This window comes from Arctopsyche grandis, chromosome 6, assembly GCF_051622035.1.
Source record: "Arctopsyche grandis isolate Sample6627 chromosome 6, ASM5162203v2, whole genome shotgun sequence".
Classification (NCBI taxonomy): Eukaryota; Metazoa; Arthropoda; class Insecta; order Trichoptera; family Hydropsychidae; genus Arctopsyche; species Arctopsyche grandis.
The window spans coordinates 32,467,163-32,486,495 of NC_135360.1; the positions used below are offsets into that span (position 1 = coordinate 32,467,163).

General features: G+C 34.3%; 2 protein-coding genes across 2 annotated transcripts in view; one reads left to right on the top strand and one right to left on the bottom strand.

Annotated features, from left to right (window-relative positions):
- The window catches only part of Ns4 (Nucleostemin 4), a 433,570-nt gene that overhangs the window by 252,992 nt on the left and 161,245 nt on the right, over positions 1 to 19,333 (bottom strand). The window lies entirely within an intron of this gene.
- On the top strand, positions 2,248 to 18,559 carry LOC143912935 (protein hairy-like). Its single transcript, XM_077432398.1, has 4 exons — positions 2,248 to 2,351; positions 3,487 to 3,689; positions 12,214 to 12,309; positions 16,014 to 18,559. Exons 2-4 carry the CDS (start codon positions 3,618 to 3,620, stop codon positions 16,608 to 16,610), a joined length of 765 nt encoding a protein of 254 aa, XP_077288524.1. The 5' UTR covers positions 2,248 to 2,351; positions 3,487 to 3,617; the 3' UTR covers positions 16,611 to 18,559.

Genomic DNA, 19,333 nt, shown 5'->3' on the forward strand with positions numbered 1-19,333 from the left:
AGTCGAGTGACGTTTTCACGAAACCTAACCCTTCATCATATCCGGAACTGACTTACATATACATATAATAGCTGAACTGTATTTTCAGTTGTAATATATTTTAACCATTTGGAATGAAATTCGCCATATGAATCAATTTACGTGGGTCAGACGGAATATACTCCAACGAGTCAAAATATGTTACAACTGAAAATACACAAGAGGCACAGGCTTTTCCTCCCGTATCCTGCGCAAAATGACAAAAAAGAGAGATAATTTCACCGCATGCCACTGATATAATATATTATATATCGGTCTCCGTGACGAGACAGAATGTTAAATTACATAAAACGCAAATATCGGAAGGCAAAGATCGAAAATCGAAAGATCAAAAAAAAATTGTGCATGGTAAACGGTACATACTCACTTAATTTGCGCGAGCAGGATACAACAGGAACAAGAGGAACAGGCTTTTCCTCCCGTATTCTGCGCGCGCACATTAATACGGGAGGAAAAGCCTGTTCCACTTGTTCCTGTTGTATCCTGCTCGCGCAAATTAAGTGAGTATGTACCGTTTACCATGCACCATTTTTTTTTTATCTTTTGACTTAAGACCTTTCGATTTTCGATATTTGTCTTCCAATATTTGCTTTTTCGATCTTTTGACTTTCGGTGCCGTGAGGTAGACCCATTTATATATATATATATATATATATATATATATATATATATATATATATATATATATATATATATATATATATATATATATATATATATATATATATATATATATATATATATATATATATATATATATATATATTATATATATATGTTACACCGAATCCATGAAATTGTCTATTACCCGCATTCGGCAACAGAATTGCCAAATGCGTGAAAAATGCAAGCACGTTGCCCAGTTCACGGATTCGGCAAATTCTTTGCCGAATGCGTGAACTGGACAGCGTGTAATATTATAACCAAGTGTCAAAGGTGGGAAAAGTTGAAAGAGTTGTTAAAATTTTTTATATTAATTTATATCATGTAAAAATTATTTACTATGAATGAACACACAGTCAGCTCCATTGTATTTTTGTGTAAAAGAAATAATAAAAGCCCAAAAAACTATTAATAGTGACTTATTGTTTAAATTTAAGGTACATTTTTAGCCTATTCTCAAAGACTTCAAAGAGTGTTTGTCTGTAATAGAATTAAGTATGTAATTAAACCAATGAGTGAGAGGTGAAAACAAGCTTGTTAAAATACAAAGTGTTCTATGGCTCAGGTCACGCAGGGCTGTTTTGGTCCTTCGGACAAATGTATCTCCGGACTCCGGAGAGATATATGCAGTTAGATTAAGCGTTTCACACCCGGTGATTTCTTAGTCGTTCACATTTTTATACATTTGGTCTGGTCGGTGAAGCCGAGAGCTATGTTCTGGGACATGTGTAATGAAATTAAATATTTATAATATAATACTGATTCTTCAAAAGGTATAAAATTCCGACTGTTAAAATATTGATCAAAATGTATAAAAAAATAGCATTAATTTATGTACAAGTCTTATGAGATAATCGAAACATATGTATCTAGTCATATTATACATAATAATATGTAAATTAAACTAAATTAACATCCTCATTCAGCTGTCACTTTGACACTTGGTTATAATATTACACGCTGTCCAGTTCACGCATTCGGCAAAGAATTTGCCGAATCCGTGAACTGGGCAACGTGCTTGCATTTTTCACGCATTCGGCAATTCTCTTGCCGAATGCGTGTCATAGACAATTTCACGGATTCGGCGTAACATATATATATATATATAGATTGATAATAAAATAAATAAATATGTAAATAAGCTTCTTTCTTTATTAAAAAAAAAGTGTAAAATTTGTATAAAAACTAAAGAGTTTGCACAACGAAAAAACCCCATACAAATGTAAATTGCGCAAATTAGATTGCCGAAATTGTTGATTTGACAAATGCGCACGCGCATAAAAATTGAATAGGCAGATAGAGATAGATTCGAGCGGTGGCGCTAATTGCGCAGGTCGGCGGTGAGTCGATTGCGTGCACGGCACTTGGCGCGCGCCTCAGTCTCCGGCACGCGCTCAGCGTACGCTCGCGCATAGACAGAGACAGACGCATGCGAATGTGGTAGAGTGCGAGCGAGACAGGGAGAGAGACAGAAGCGTGTGTTGTACCCCCTCCCGCGCCCCCACCCCCACTATTGCGCGAGCGGTGGCGCGCGGCGCGAACTTCAGTCGCGCGACGCGTATCGGCGCGTGTGGTAGTGCGTTGCGTGCCGGTCGCGTGGCCTCTAAACTGTCAACTGTACCAACTGTAAACCGAACAATATCAACAAGGTACAATTTTTTACGCACTATAAATTTCGACGATTAATTATTTTTATTTCATTCAATTTTTCCGCATTATAAGTTTCTCCCTTTTTTATACGTACATATTTAATATTTAAATACTAACCATTTTTTATTAAATACACGTTATTGTTATGAATACCTTCCGTCCCCCAAGTCAAATTTTTTAATAATTTTAAACGTATTGAAAACAAAGCATGCACAACATAAATACATTCATTGAATTTTTTTCGAATGGAGAAAAAGGTACATACAAGCACGATGAGATAAAAAAACATATTGAAGCCCAAATTTTATGCTAACAACATTTGTATATTTTGGTTTAAAAATATTTCAATTTTGATTTTATATTCGTATAAATAAATGAAGATATAGCAAATTTTATTCACTTTATGTGAGTTTATATTACTTTTTATATACAATAATTTATTTTTTTTAGCAAATGATAATATCTTTCCTGAAATGTTATTTAAATATATTTTATTGGATATATCTACAATAATAATTCGAATTTTATACATAAGACGACACTTAATGCTCGATTAAGATTTGATATTATATGTAAATTTCGCAACGAAACAATTAAACTGTGACGAATGCGAATCGATAATTATTGTTTTATTTAAATTAGTCATACGATAAAAAGTTCGGAATTGACTTTGAACTTTTTGTTTTTAATAAAACGAACAATATTATTGAAGATTTCCAGTATTGATCACGATCATATATATTTTTAGGTTCGGTGATCATTGGTCACAAAAATTGATCACAAAAGTCACTAAAATCTACATATATAACGGAACATCTAGCAGCCGAAAAATCCATGATACTAATTTCCATGTTACTTTTGTCCATGATACTTTTGTGACCAATGATCACAATGGAGCTGTGATCATTGGTCACAAAAATTGATCACAAAAGTCACTAAAATCTATATAACGTAACATCTAGCAGCCGAAAAGTCCATGATACTAACGATAACTATCATACTAACGAAAACTAGAGTGCCAAATATTCCGCATTCGCGGTTATCATAGCAAAAATTGTATTTGTGACCACCGCAATGTGACGAATAATCCAATTACCATATTTTTAATGTGTATTTTAATTTGTTTTATTTCAGAGCCAACTTTCATCATACAAACAGACTTAAAAAAGCTTGTGAAAAGTGTTCAATTTAAACCAGTGCTATAAACTATTGACAATAAACATTGAATCGATCATTATAAAGTGCTTCGAATATAACAAATCAAGATGGTGACAGGAGTGGGCACCACCAACACCCAAGTGGAGGCCCAAAGGGCTGCTGCAAATGAAGCCAGAAGGGTAAGAAGATTCCTTCTTATAAAAAAATTAAAAAAAACTATTCGCTTTGTTCCAACTTCCCTCGATACCCATGAATGAATTCGTACAATGTGCGTCATCATTTTCATAATGATGATATTACATATACGTGTACGTGCCCATCGGTGTTTATCCTGCACGTTATTATCTCGCGTGGAAAACTACCACGGTACAAATGGAAAAATATGCAATTTGACCAGTCGGAAAATTCCTAATGGTATTTTAATGTATTTGTCGCTTTTGAAAGCCCCGAACCTCGAGAGCAAATATACATTTTCCAATATACAATGTACATAGTACATACATATGGATGCAAAGTGACATCGAAATTGCAGTGTTGTTGTCGCATAAAATTGCGACCGGTTAAAGCCGGATTATTTATCCGCTATCGTGTGTATATTAAACGCGTATATATTATTTATTTATGCGTGTTTTCAATCAATTCGCATATTTATGTATTATTTACGAGTGCTTGTATCGCGTTGCAAAATGAATGGTGACGTCTGTAGGATTTTTTTTTAATATTTATATATATTTTTATTATATACTCTTACGAAATATAATATTATATTGTATTATAGACGGAGTATCGGATAGGACGTTTGGGAACACGTTTTGATGAGTTTTACATACATGTGTTATATTCGAACGAAGTTTGCAATTGTTTTTGTGGTGTGCTCAAATTATTTATTTCTCAGTAATATTCGTATATATATTAATGGCAAATTATTTTTAAAAAATCAACTTATGTATATTGTACGCGCTAATGAATTAAACTTATTGCAACTCTTAATACGGCTGAAGTTCAATCTTTTTATTATTTATTATTATAAATATATGATTCTACTGTTACGTAAACGTCCATATTTTAGCTATTTTTTTTAATGTATAAAAACGTTTTTACACCAACTATGTATATTCAATTTTTATGGCGGTTTGCAATGGGGAGAAAAATTTGCGATTTCTATTTGTCAGCTAAGATGCTTTGACCAATAGCAATCGCACATAGTCAAGGTTCATAAATGATAACAAGGTTTTTGATCAATTGTAATCGATAGGTAGAGTTTGCCTACTGCAAAATCTACTGAAATGAAATATAAAGGTAGTATGTATGTAATTAAAGAAATTTCGACATGATTATTCTTATCAATTTTTTTCAATTTGTCACGAAATAAATTTATCTTATATTTATAATCTTTTTAAAATGATCATTTATAAAAAAGACAGAAAAGAATAAAATAATTGATTAAAAATTCAGGGTATTTGAGGGATTCTCAACAGTTCAATAAGATTTTCCGGTTGAAATTGAAATTATTTGTTATGAACGATCGATTTATCGATTTCTTAAAGGATTTTAGATAGAAAAACTAACATACATACATGTTAAGCAGACATACTTTTTCTAAATAGCCGAATAACCCGGCGTTACTCAGGCGGGTAAAAGTTGAAAAGTTCGACCTCTTCCAAACAGTACGGTCTGAATTAGATTACCATAAGAATCATTTTTTAATCATCTCTAAACCTACAGTTTTTTTTCTTTCTTTAAATCTATAGTTTTACATTGAAAACTGTAGTTTTACATTCAAATTCATATAGCAGAATTTATAAACTCGCTAGCTCAAACCAATATGTCATATACATATATGTAGACTTAGGCGTTTGCTTGGTCCTTTTCAAATAACAATAGACCGCTCCATTATTGGTCAAAGCAAGAGAGCCAAAAAACATGGTTGACAATAGTGAACCATTTTTTTTTGCCGAAAGCATCGACAAAACGCCTACCTCTGGTCATTAGTTATAAGTAGAGGTAGGATAGTCACAGTGCTATTCATTGTTCTATTGTTGTAAATCCTTTGTAAAAAAGGTTCGGCAAACCTTTAACAATGCATTTACAACCTTTGAACAATTAACGGCCCCCTCAGGCTCCGGTGACTAGTTATAAGTAGTCACCGGACCCAGAAGGTGCCGCGTATTGTTCAAAGGATGTAAATGCATTGTTAAAGGTTTGCCGAACCTTTTTTACAAAGGATTTACAACAATGGAACAATGGATAGCACTGTGACTATCCTACCTCTAGTTATAAGTTATAACTAAGTACCAGAGTTATAACGCCCTTTAGTTATAACTTATAACTAAAGGGCGGATAGGAAGCGTGCTTTTTCCAGGAATCGGGGCGTTTTGGGTCTATATACAAACCTAGAGTGAAAAAAAAAAGGTTTTTCATAAAATTTAACAAAGCACAGCGAAAAATTAACACTGAACGGCACTTTTCCTTTCCGCCCTTTAATTATAACCAGAAATAGACGTGGGAGCGTGCTTTTTGAACAAAAAATGGGAGTTTTGGGGCTTTTTTCCAGGAAAGAGCAAACTACAAAGCTATTGAGCAAAAAAAAGGTTCACCATAAAAATGAATAAGGGTGCGCAGGGTCGCGCCGAAGCTTAGTTGTAACCAGAGATCCGCGGCCAGGATTCTTTTACGTACAATTACTATTGTCAAACTTTGGATAATAGTTATTGACAATAGTGAACTATTTTTGTGGACAAAATAAGCTTGTCCACCGATCTTTGCTCATAACTAAGGTAATGAGTAGAGGTAGGATAGTCACAGTGCTATCCATTGTTCCATTGTTGTAAATCCTTTGTAAAAAAGGTTCGGCAAACCTTTAACAATGCATTTACAACCTTTGAACAATACGCGGCACCTTCTGGGTCCGGTGACTAGTAATGACTCAATGCCCCAAGACCGCTCCATAAGGTTATGACTCATAACCTTATGGAGCGGTCTTGGGGCTCATAACTTATGAGCCCCAAGACCGCTCCATTAGTTTACAAAGCAAGAGATCGAAAAACCACGGTTGACAATAGTGAACCATTTTTTTGTGCAAAAAGTATCGTCCCAATGCCGATAACTGTTCTTAACATGTATATCCATATGTACTTTTGCGTCATTCTGCTTCGAAACTAAGACCCATCTTCTAATTTTCTCACGCACGATGGTCCACACGGATGCGAATTACTCATGTGTGTGTGTTATTCAATTGTCTGACGTCTCGTATAATATTAAGTATACGAGTGTGGTCTAAACACCTAGTGGAGCGCGTGGCATAGCACGCGCCAGTCTGCTTGGACCTGAGCCAACTTGGCCAGTGTCTCGTCTCGTCTCGTCTCATCTCTGCTTTTTGTGGCCATCAGACGTTTGTACAGTCACCGCCACTCATTGTGGCACCTCAAAACGACAGACAATCCCCCAGACCCAGCTGAACCCAAACTGTGGCACGCGCACCACAACCAATCTGATCCGGGGGCCCTATTGCACAGTTGTCTCAAGCCATTTAATTTTCGACATGTCCACCCACACTCATGGTCGTTGATCATCAACGAATTTCTATCAATTGCCAGTGATAGAAATTGAATTAAATCGAGTGCCACAAGTGCATCGACATTTCAATAATTCAACTGTTTGATGAATGATTGATACAAATAGTATCAATAGATACAAATAGTACTTCATCGTATACTATGTATGTGCTGTGGAGTTGTATCTTGGTTTTAATGGTTTTTCGTTTGCCTTCTGAATCGAAAAGTATGGGAATGGATTAGAGATCGATGCTTCATAGAACTGTCTTAACAATTGTTCATAAACTTTGACAGGAGATGGGTGGTTTTAATTTGTTTTATATTTTGAAAGCTTTCAAGCTCATCTGGTTTAACAATTTAACCATCATGAAAAAATTTATAATCATGAAAAAATGTAAGATAATAAATTTATCTGACATTTATGTTTTATTCAGCTACAATACCGAAACTTTTTATTGTTGTTTTAAACCTTAAAGCCTTGTTCTGTTTTACTAACGTATTATTACATACGTACGATTATTTGCATATGTGTATACATAAATAAACAAAATTTGGACTGACCATTACCTGTTAAAATTTGATGATCTTATCTAATGAATTGAGATATGTAGTTAAATTAAATATTTGTAAAACTCAACAGTTTTCTTAATTTATATTTCTATAACCTCTCGAAGACGACAACAAACTATTGCGTAGTATTATTAGTCAAATGTTATATACATATTTAACAGGTCGTTTTTTTCTGGTAACGTTATTACATAAATAATACTTTTATTTATTTTATTTTTATATATGAGTTTGGTTGTACATATGTCGTATATAACATATGATTAAAAAAAATCCAAAAAAAATCGTCCTGGGTGGGTTTCGAACCCGTGAGCCTTCTACTGACAACTTGAATGCGTTGAAATTAATCAAGAATTTGAAATTCGGCTCTAAATAAATAAAAATGCTCTTTTTCGTACATTTATACTATATCATCATTCATTTTATCATCCACCATCCACTATTGGATGAAGCCTCCCCTAACACGCTTGAATTCGTCATTTTACGGAACTCTCATTCATCTCACCCCACACTGTTTTTTATTTTATTTCGTGCAATCATCTTTATTGCCACCATCATTTCACCCTTTTTCATTAGCTTGGGTACCATTCTTTTAAATCCAAAATATTTTTGGATTTAAGAAGTTGTCTGTTCGTATGAATATAAATTTTAAAATTTAATTCTAGTAATGCGTTCGATGATATTTGATCGGGCTTATCACTAGTTTCAATATGACAAACCAAAAAATATTAGTGTTGATTGTTCCTTCTATGTATCTGTTTGTTTTTTCTGTTTTCTGTTTTTTTTTGTTTCTTCTATTTGATTGTCTTCTGTTCTTAATAATAGACGTATTGTTCCGTATACTTATAAATATCCGTTCCATATAAAAATATCCGTCAAAAAGTGAAAAAGAAACGCTCAAATCGATGAGTCCACCTTTTTGTGACCGTGCTGAAACTTTGGCCGTAGATTTCGTCACGAAGGCGAAGAGTCATGTCGAAAAAAAATTGGCAATATTTCGCCAACACCCCCGAGGTGTCTTTCAAAGGTCCTATCCGTAATAGATCATGGGTCTTTGTCATTTTTTTTCGGCGGTTCTCAAAGCGCGTATTTAGCCGGCGCCTGGCGGTCGCCCAAGCCGCCCAGGACTGTTGGGACGAAGCCAGCTAGCTCGGTCGGATAATAGTCCCAAGAGGCGCTGGGGACATTCGATACCCCGTCCAAGGAAAACAATTGGCGATGATCTAACGAATGCGAGCCACAGGTGTACTATAGCTATTTGAACAGTGATAGCGGCCGATGGTTATCGGTGCACGAGGACATGACGATACCATTAACACTTATCGTCTGTAAACGTTGGAAAAAAATCACCGTGTCTCGTGATAAGCATCGTCGCGTTGCTCACCGACACATGCGTACCTACTTTTTAATTGACATTAAAAGGTTGAGACTTGCCTTCAATCTTATCTAATGTGTACTTTGATGATTTGAACTGGAGTGGGTGAGCATGATTTTGTATTGTGATTGCGAAAGGATTGAACGTATTTGGGTTTATTTCAGTCTCTTATGGTTTTTATAACCAACTAGTGTTGTGCCCGTTGATTTCCACGGGGGGGTCTGAAAAGGAATTGATACACGAATTAAAATAAAATTTTATTTTTAAATACATATATACAAATATACCAGGAAGGCCTAACCTGCCTGAAAGGAATGGTCAATTACAAACAATGCCGCATTTTTATTACACATGTCGCTGAATTACGAGACACTGAAAACTCTAAAAACTAATGAGACATCTATGAACATACATTTTTATTGTACATTAATCATAGTGTCACAGTGAAATTATATTACAAGTGAAAATATATTTTCACTGACGTTTCAATGAAATCATAACCAGTTACATTTTCAGTGTTGGTTTTATTCATTTAAGATTATATTGTTAGGGTTAGTATTATTTAAAAGTTAGGATAGGTTAGGTTAAGTAAGGGTTGGCCCTACATAAACCTCACCCGAGGATATTGTTGCTAACATACTTGTTTGCATACTGTCTTCGCGCATTGTCCCTCACTCATTTCATCCAATGTATTCTAGGCTCTAAACTTCTAGCATTAAACAAAAAAAAAACACAATTTTAAGACAGCCCTAACTAGAAATCAAGTCCATATTGAATTTCAAACCAACTGCTAAACCTCAAACTGATCAAAGTCTACAAGTATTAGTATTAGACTCGCAACTGCATTCAATGCAAGAAACACGCAGACCGATTTGCAAAACCAATTACCCAATAATTAATGACACTAATGATACTTCGAACGATTTCGCACACATCACGTCGTCGACGTCATCGTCATCAATCATTCACTGCCAAAACCAAAGACACTCAATTACGTACGAGTTAATACACCTTTTATTTTTTTCGTGCAACATTTTGCACATGCCGCAAGCCGATAAAAGCGCAAGTGCACGTACCGTGTGCACATTTCGGTCGTGAATATGTTGTTAGCATTTTTTTTTGGCCTCCTCTGTTTCTGTGTTTTTTAAAAGATCGTGACCGAGAGGCGTCATCGCAGTGACCGGAGCTCCGATAATTATTTTAATGCGAGAAACGTGATTCTTGCACTTCGATAAACGAGAAAAATCACAATTAACCATTCGCAGTAAACAGGAAAACGGCGAGTTATTGCGAGCGGCGTGCAAGTCGTTAACACACTCGCATCCGTGCCGCCGCTCAAGTAAACAATTGTAATTGTAGCGGCGACGCAAAATTTGCGTGATCGCTTAACTATGTCGTGAAACCAAGCATTATACAAAGACCTTTGAATTATTCATACAAATGAGCGCCAACAAAACTTTTTTTGCTAATACACGGGGAAATAATTACACGATTTATATGCAAAGTATCGATAGTTGAAGTTTTGAATGACTACACTTTTTTGGTTTTTAAATAATGTTTTATTTATATTCGATCCGATGTAGCGTGAGACTTGCGAGAACCGAGCGTGCTGTCACATTCGCGCAATGTGTTGTAACATTGTAAGGACGTAAAATAATTTCTTTATTTTTTTTTAATTATTTCTTATTTAACTGCATAATATTATTACAATATGATTAAATGCAAGGTCTTTAATTATATTACTGTAAGTTCTGCTGTCCATAACATGACAATTATTTTTATCGTCTAAAAAATATGAATTTCCATAAATATGAAATATATGAGTTTAAACTTAATACCAAGTTAAATATGAAATTCGGTGAGAACCCGTCAAACGGCAGTTTACTCTTGTTTGATTTTTCTTCCTCTATTTTTTCTGGACCCCTTAAACATGCGTGCTCTTCACGAGAAAATTCAAGTATAATCCTTGTATCAATGTGATGAAAATAAAAAAAAATTATCCAATTTAATAAACCGGAAGTGGGTTCTTTTCCTCCTAGAAAAGTCAAAAATGTTGTCACCACACGATTTTTTCCACATACTGAACGTATCAAGCTGAAAATTTATTTTCTCTTCTTTATCTACTAACTTAGAGTTGACAAGGTTTTGGTCAGAATTCGTAAGCCGGAAGTAGTCATTTTTTATAAAACAATATTTCATTATTTTATTTTGACCTTTTAAATTATTTTTTATTTTCTTGATATTTTATATGTAGTGGTTTTAAGTAATAAAAATAATTTGAACAAAATCCGACAACCGGAAGTATAACTTTTGTCTCGTGTAAGTTTCCCTACATTTACGCTCAATTTGTATCGAAGATGCTCTCATAGCTATATAGTCTGTGTGAACGTGTATGTATGTTTAATTATCGAATTTTGTTTTTTATCCTTCTTATATTCCTCAAATACATAAATTAAGTCGTGGATTGGTCACATCCGAATTTTTTGTATATTTGCGTCACTATCGAATTTTGTTTTTGATACGAAGTTTATAGATAAAGTCATGAGCCAGCAGCATAGCTCGGTCGTGAAGCTTTTGCCTAACACCGAGAGGCACTGGGTTCGATCCCATGAGCTGACCTCGATTGAAAACAATGTCTGGATCAGTAGCTATTGAAATAGACAAAAGATATATTGTGAACATATGTATATCTTTTGCCAGAAGCAAAGCTCGGTCGTTAAGCTTCTGCTTAGCATCGAGAGGCGCCGGGTTCGATCCCATGAGCTGACCTCCATTAGAAAGAAATTTTCTGAGTATATCTGTAGTGCTGCTGGTCAGACCTGGATATTTGTCACTCCAGGTCGATCGCTTCCTATCAGAGTTTGCCAATTTTCTCTGATTTCATTTTTGAAACGGCTCCTTCTTAATAATTGGCTCAAAACCTTCCTACCTACTGTGTCACCATTATTTGAGTATGATTAATGTACAATAAAATTCATGTACAATTCATAGATGTCTCGTTAATTTGCGAGTTTTCATTGTCTCGTAATTCAGCGACTTGTGTGCAATTAAAAATGTTGTATTGTTTGTAATTGGCCAGGAAGGCGAATTGGGATTTACCTGTAAGGCATTCCTGGTATAAAATGTAATAAAATAAAAATGAGCCAGTCGTATCCGAATCTTTAATGAAATATTGATTTTAATCGTTTTTTCTTCTGTTCTTTACAGAGCAACAAACCGATCATGGAAAAGCGAAGAAGGGCAAGAATAAACAATTGCCTGAACGAATTGAAAACTTTAATCTTGGACGCGATGAAGAAAGACGTAAGTGCCCAATTATTACTCTCTACTTTTATCGTTTCGCAGATATTTAACAATACAACGGCCATAACCACCATGGGCGATCCTTTCCCTTTCGTTTTTTTTCGCTTCCATCCTTTCATACACTTCATTTCGTCGGTAACTTTATATCTCTCGGGTAATCCGAGGATCTGCCTCTTCGATCTTACGATTTCGAAACGGCGACGGCCAACCTTTTGACGTTATTGTAAATTTCGAGCTGGAATGTGTTGAGAACGACATTCGAGCCGTGCAATAAACATAACCGGTGATTGCGATAACAATAGCGAAACGTGACATTACGCCGATAAAACGAACCTTGAAGTTTTAATGGCGCAGGTAGATTAATTAAAAGTAAAGTAACGTAAATAGACGTGACCGGACTGTATTGTATTAAATACGCGTTGGAATAACTTTTAATTTTCGTGTCGTTTTTTTTTGATAATCAACTTTATTGGCAAGACTGCGTACCCAAAACAATGAAATAATATTAGTCTTTATTCTTCCCAATGAGTGAACAGTACAATTGATTCTACATAAGCAGGCTACATATACATATATATTTTTTAATTTATACCAGGAAGGCCTAACATCAAAGTAACCACCGAGCTATACTGCTATTATGTGCGAAGTATATATGTATATTTTTTTTTAATTCATACCAGGAAGGCCTAACACGTAGCCCCAATGCGCTTTCCTGGATAGAAACATTGTATGTACATTTGATACAAGCAGTGGTGTCACCCTAATGGTTTCCATGGGTTTCCGGAAACCCGATGTTAAAAATCAAAAGTTTCCTTGAACCCGTTATTTAATCTAAAAATTTATATAATTTTTGTTAAAAATTATACAAACCTTGAAAATTTAATGAACTGTCATGTATTTAGTGCCTTAGATTATAAAACACGTATATATATCTACATATTTTTCGAAATAATATTATTGGAAACAAAATTGGGGCGACACCACTGGATACAAGAATTATTCTACAAAGTTAATACACATCAATTAACATCCACAGAGACATCTATGGTCAAATCTGTAAATTTGTAGCATTTTATACAATTCAGCGAAATTCGAGATTGCTGAAAACTCGCGAATTTTTGGTAAGGTTACCAATTCGTCGGAACCGTTTCAATGAAAATCAGATGAATTGACAAACTCTGATAGGAAACGATCGACCTGGAGTCACAAATCCAAGGTCTGGCCAGCAAAAACCAGTGGGATTTGAACCCGGGACCACTTTGTTCAAAGCATTATTTTATTTTTATTTTACATTGGCTTGACAGGAAGACTGTCAAGTGTCTTCAAAATCAATGTGCCTTCCTGGATAATTAATTACAAACAATGCAGAATTTTATTATTACACTTCAGCTACTGTATTTCCATTAGCTGAAGAATACGAAATAACAATTAATTACAGAAGTACTCCATTGAGAAATGGATTTCGTACAAAAATTTTACAAATTAAACACACAATAAATACAGAAGATTTGTGACAACAGGAAAATATGTTTTTGCCAATTTTGAGGAACCGTTTCAATAATGTTCAGATAAAAGTGTCAAACTCTGATAAGAAACGATTGATTTGGAGTCACCAATACCCCCAAATCTAATTATATGCTAACCATTAGTCTATTCTGCTGATTACCTATTATTAAGCCATACAACACGTCATCGTCCAACAAACTCTTGATCAAAAAACAATCGACTGTCTTGAATACATCACAGTTGACAACCCCTGGTCTTATCTCCTTCTGAGATCACGTTGTTGTGCAGATTTTTCACATCAAATCACGCGTGCGTGAAACGTCCATACTCACGTATGCCTTTTGTCTCTTTCGCATCAACGGAAACGTTCGAATTTTTTTCTCGTTCCCACAAACTGCCCATTAAAATTTAACAACATGATAAATGGAGCGTGAACTCACGCGGGGGCCACCTCGAGCGATCGCCGATTGTCTTCACCTGATTCATCAGCATCATCATCATCATCATCATTATCATTATCGTCATCAGCGCGTGAATGTCCACCGATTGCCCAAAATGAATTATTCATATCGATTGTTTTTATCTTTGCATGTAACTTCCATGCGTACTTCGAACAATGACGGATGAACTGCCCAATCTAATGATTGAACATTCTCTCGTAGACAAATCTTACGTAGTCTCAAGCTATGACATACATACATACATACGTCGTACGCAAATATGTATATGTACATTACAACGAATCCAATTAGAAATGATTATGTTATATTATATTTTATTTATGATTATATTTTGTCAAATTCAATTGCGGTCAAAATTTCAAGGTCGAATCATCTCACGATCACAAAACTTCATCCACTTTAACCATTCAGTTTCGTGCGATGTTTCAGCGTTGCAAATTTTCGTAATGCATAAAAGCAATTTACTTTTAAACTTTGTACATATTTATTTATTTTACATACATATACACATATATACTAGGAATGCCTAACAGGCAAACCCCAATGCGCCTTCCTGGCCAATTAATTACAAACAATGCAGCATTTTTATTACACAAGACACTGAAAAACTAGAAATTTTACTGTACACAAGTCATATTCAAATAGTGGTGTCATAGTGGGTAGGAAGGCTTTTAGCCAATTTAATGGAGGAACCGTTCCAACAATTAAATCAGAAAAATTGGCAAACTCTGATAGGAAACGATCGACCCGGAGTCCAACTTATAATTTCGTTTCCAATTTACAATCACCAAATTTGAAATCTATATATTTGATTTTTAAATGCTTTTTATTATTATTAAATTATGTTCACAATACATCTTATATCTATTTTAATAGCTACTGATCTACTGATCATTTTCTATTTTACAATTTTAATATAATTTTGTTAGTAATCATAGTATTATATTATTCTAATGTCAATGTACAGCATGATAGGAAAAAAACTCAAAAACTTATTTACAATAAATGCTCATAATGCATAATATTAATTAAAGATTCTCTAAAGTCAACGATCTAAAGCAGATTGTGTTTAGGTAATCTGATATCTATATATGTATGTATAATATATGTACATTGTATATTATCGGTCTCCGTGACGAGACAGAATTTTAAACGACAGAAAACGCAAATATCGGAAGGCAAAGATCGAAAATCGAAAGATCAAAAAAAAATGGAGCATGGTAAACGGTACATACTCACGTAATTTGCGCGAGCAGGATACAACAGGAACAAGAGGAACAGGCTTTTCCTCCCGTATTAATGTGCGCGCGCAGAATGTATGTACCGTTTACCATGCATCTTTTTTTTTTGATCTTTCGACTTAAGATCTTTCGATTTTCGATCTTTGCCTTCCGATATTTGCGTTTTCTGTCGTTTAACATTCTGTCTCGTCACGTAGACCCATATATTATATATGTATAGTATACGACTTTTGGAAGGTATCAGAGCAGATTATTTTCCAACTTTCATCCGCTTAAGCAATGTCGACTAATTGTTACATTAAATTATCTTGCTTATAATCATAATATTTTGAGGACAGAGCCAATTACAACTACGATCAAGACCGATTTTATCTTAAAACCATACCTGTTCGCTGAAAAGTTGAGAAAACCCCATGACTGACATATTGTTAACGACTTGTCTGCCGATAAATTTCAACATCAACCACTTTAACACTTTTCTTTTGCTTCTTTGCAGCCAGCCCGTCATTCCAAATTAGAAAAGGCTGACATCCTCGAGATGACGGTGAGACATTTGGAAGCACTTCAGAGGCAGAGAGCAGCCGCCGACCCAGCAGTGCTCAACAAGTTCAGAGCAGGCTTCACAGAATGTGCTGGTGAGGTGGGCAGATTCCCAGGCCTAGACCCAGCAGTGAGGAGGAGACTTCTCCAACATTTGGCCTCTTGCTTGGCCACGTCCCACAACGCTGCCCAAACCCAGACACCGACTCAGCAACACACATCTCCAACGAACATATTCCTAACTACCGGAGCTGGGCTTCAATTAGTACCCACAAGATTGCCCAACGGAGACATTGCTCTGGTTCTTCCGGCTCAACCTCCATCTTCCTCTCCATTGCCTACTTTGATACCTATACCTGCGAGGACTGCTTCGGCTGCTTCGGCGTCATCCACTGCTTCCTCGTCGTCTTCCTCATCTTCTTCGTCTTCGTCTGCTTCTTCGACCACGTCGGAATTGCCTCCTGCCAGCCCCGATGCACCTCTGGCATTAGTCACGAGAAGGAAATCGTGCGATCAACCACACGAAGATGACAAACCTTGGAGACCTTGGTGATTGTATTATTGCTCGTAAACAACAGTGCCAGTAATTTTTTTATACACATAGATAGAGATAGCGTTTCCCATACTAAGTAAGCTTGGGAAGCGTTAATATATTATAATAACATGTAAAATTCAAAAATTGTACATAAAATCGAAACAAAAATGATTCTCAGTGCCAATTTTTTATCTATACGTATTCTAAATAAATCGAGAATATATCATATCATAATTCAGAATTTATAAGGCGGACCGCATACTGAACGATCGATCGATGATGAATTGTATGTTTATTTTTCAGTATGCGTCCTTGTTTTTAGAGTGCGCGTCAAACGTCGCCACGACGTTTGACACACACTCTGCTCAAATATTTAGTTTTAAAATTCGCATGCGAACTTTAACATAAGGACATCGGCCGGTACGTAATTAATTGTATATATATATTTTTATTAATAATAATTTGATAGTCAAACGTGATTTATGTGAGCGTAAAGCTTCGATTAAGAGTTCCTTTTAATTATTATTATAACATATTTAATTTTAAATCATAAAAATAAGGGCCAGTTTTCACGTATATATGTATATAACGGCTGATTCAACGGTTATATCGAATTTTTTTCTCTAATCAAATACATTTTTTATATTTGAACTTTGGATATCTTTATTTTGTATGGAAATTTTGATATACATACATAATATCATAAACACGATATCATACTAATTTAGATTTATTAAATTTTTATGGCCTAAAAAATCGCTTAATGAGCATTTCTAGAAACTGTAAAGTCAACTGACTCATTTGTTTTAATTTTGGAGCTATTTACATAAATAATAAACGTAACTTTCTATAATAGCTGCTACACATATGTTAATTCACTTTTATGGCAAAAATTTGACCTTGAAATGTTTGCAAATTAAGTCAATAATAAATCAAATTTCCAGATACGAAAAAAAGATTCAATGGGTGTTTTATTTAAGAAAAACTTCAAACAACGGTTGGATCAACTTTTACTTAACAAGTGTACCTTATGTCGTTTTTTTTATTTTATTTTTCGTGTGACTTGTTTTAATATGATTCCAAATTTTATTTATACCGACTAAAATTTTGTATATAATGCGTTACTGTGATATTTTTATTTAAATAAGGATTAAAATCGTTTGGAATTCAAAAGTGTCAAATGTTTGTACTTTACGATGTCTCACAAAACCACTTCGGGGCGAGAATTTCCATGTAGGTGGCCAGGAATTCGTGGTCTGGTCTTGTTGTGGACCAATCTAGCCATGGTCATGGTCATGTCGGTTATTGCTGATTCATCGGTGTTAATTAACACCGAAAAACAGACCCACAGGTAGTGAACATTCTCAGAAATGGCCATTGTTGCGCTGATAGTGAATTATTTTCACCGTATTAATATTTTTTTCGACATCGTAAAATATGATAAAAATAAGTCACACTACCTACTATGTATGTAATATAAGATTTGAATTTTATTATTGTAAAATATGTGCCTTACGACAAAATCAAAAAGTCTTCCATTTACGCCGTTCCGAAAGTTCTTTCCGTTCTCCACAAGCTTGAATGTATGGAATACATCGACTAAAACGTGACAGAACTTTCGGTACGGTCGAATAAATTTATAATTTGTTAGTTCTAATGTTTATTATGCCTTTTAATATAAATGTGATTGTATTCGTATGCATATCGTCTATAAGGGCTGCACTTAAAAAAAGATTAATGTTTTATTAAAAATAATAAATAATATGAAATTGAAATATTATTGACAAATTTTATAAATATATATATGTATAAATTTAAGTAAGTTGTTGCAAAATTTGCCATTAAATTGCTATTTTTACGAGTGTTGTGAGAGTTATCATTAATTTGTATATTATAAAAGATGTTTTTTCTTTTTTGTTGAACCATAAAAAAAAATGGTTTCAAATAAACATACTATTTGCTCAATCCAAGTGTTTTTTAATGCAAATTTTCCCTATCAAATATAATAATAATTTGAATGCACAGATCACGTTTTGGTTTACTGATTCCAAAATAGTAAAATTTATCAAATTCAATTTACAGAAAAGATCAAAACTGAATCAACAGGATGAGTATTTTAACAAACAAAAAAATCCAAAAATGAATATAAAACGGAAAATTGTACAAACTCGTTTGAACCAAGTCACTTTCTATTTTTAATATTTAATCAGCTGTATATAAGATTGAATCTTATAATCAGATTCAATATTAAAGTAAAAAATTTGTGATGCACAATAGGCTTGTATTTATTTGGGCAGCAGCTTCATTTGATTTGGTCAGTAAATAGATGATCAGTAAGTTATATAATCGATCACTTACTGCTTGACAATTGTTTGTCAAAAAGTACTTAAAATAATATAATGATCGTTCGTTACAAGGTTTTTCAGTTTTTTTTATCTATAGTATGTGCCTACGTTATCTTCATTAAATTTTCGTAATAGTCACTGACCATTTATTGAAACAAACTGACCATTTAATATGTTGCCTGATAAAAATACACATAATTGAGCTACTGAAATACTTTCAGAATTTGACGATCACAGAATAAAGTTTTCCACTACTTGTTCGAATATTATTAATAAACGATTGTTTGTTTATATATTTTGAGACTTTTTCATACTTGTCCAAGTGTCTAGCTATTTGTTTTAAGAACTATAAAGTAGATCGCGATCGATGAGAGTAATACAAACATTGACAGAGCA

Bases quoted from the DNA above. Each gene is read 5' to 3' on its own strand.
- LOC143912935 (XM_077432398.1), top strand. From the start codon at position 3,618: ATGGTGACAGGAGTGGGCACCACCAACACCCAAGTGGAGGCCCAAAGG. The intron at 3,690-12,213 runs GTAAGAAGATTC...TGTTCTTTACAG, and splicing joins CTGCAAATGAAGCCAGAAGG to AGCAACAAACCGATCATGGA. The intron at 12,310-16,013 runs GTAAGTGCCCAA...GCTTCTTTGCAG, and splicing joins TGGACGCGATGAAGAAAGAC to CCAGCCCGTCATTCCAAATT.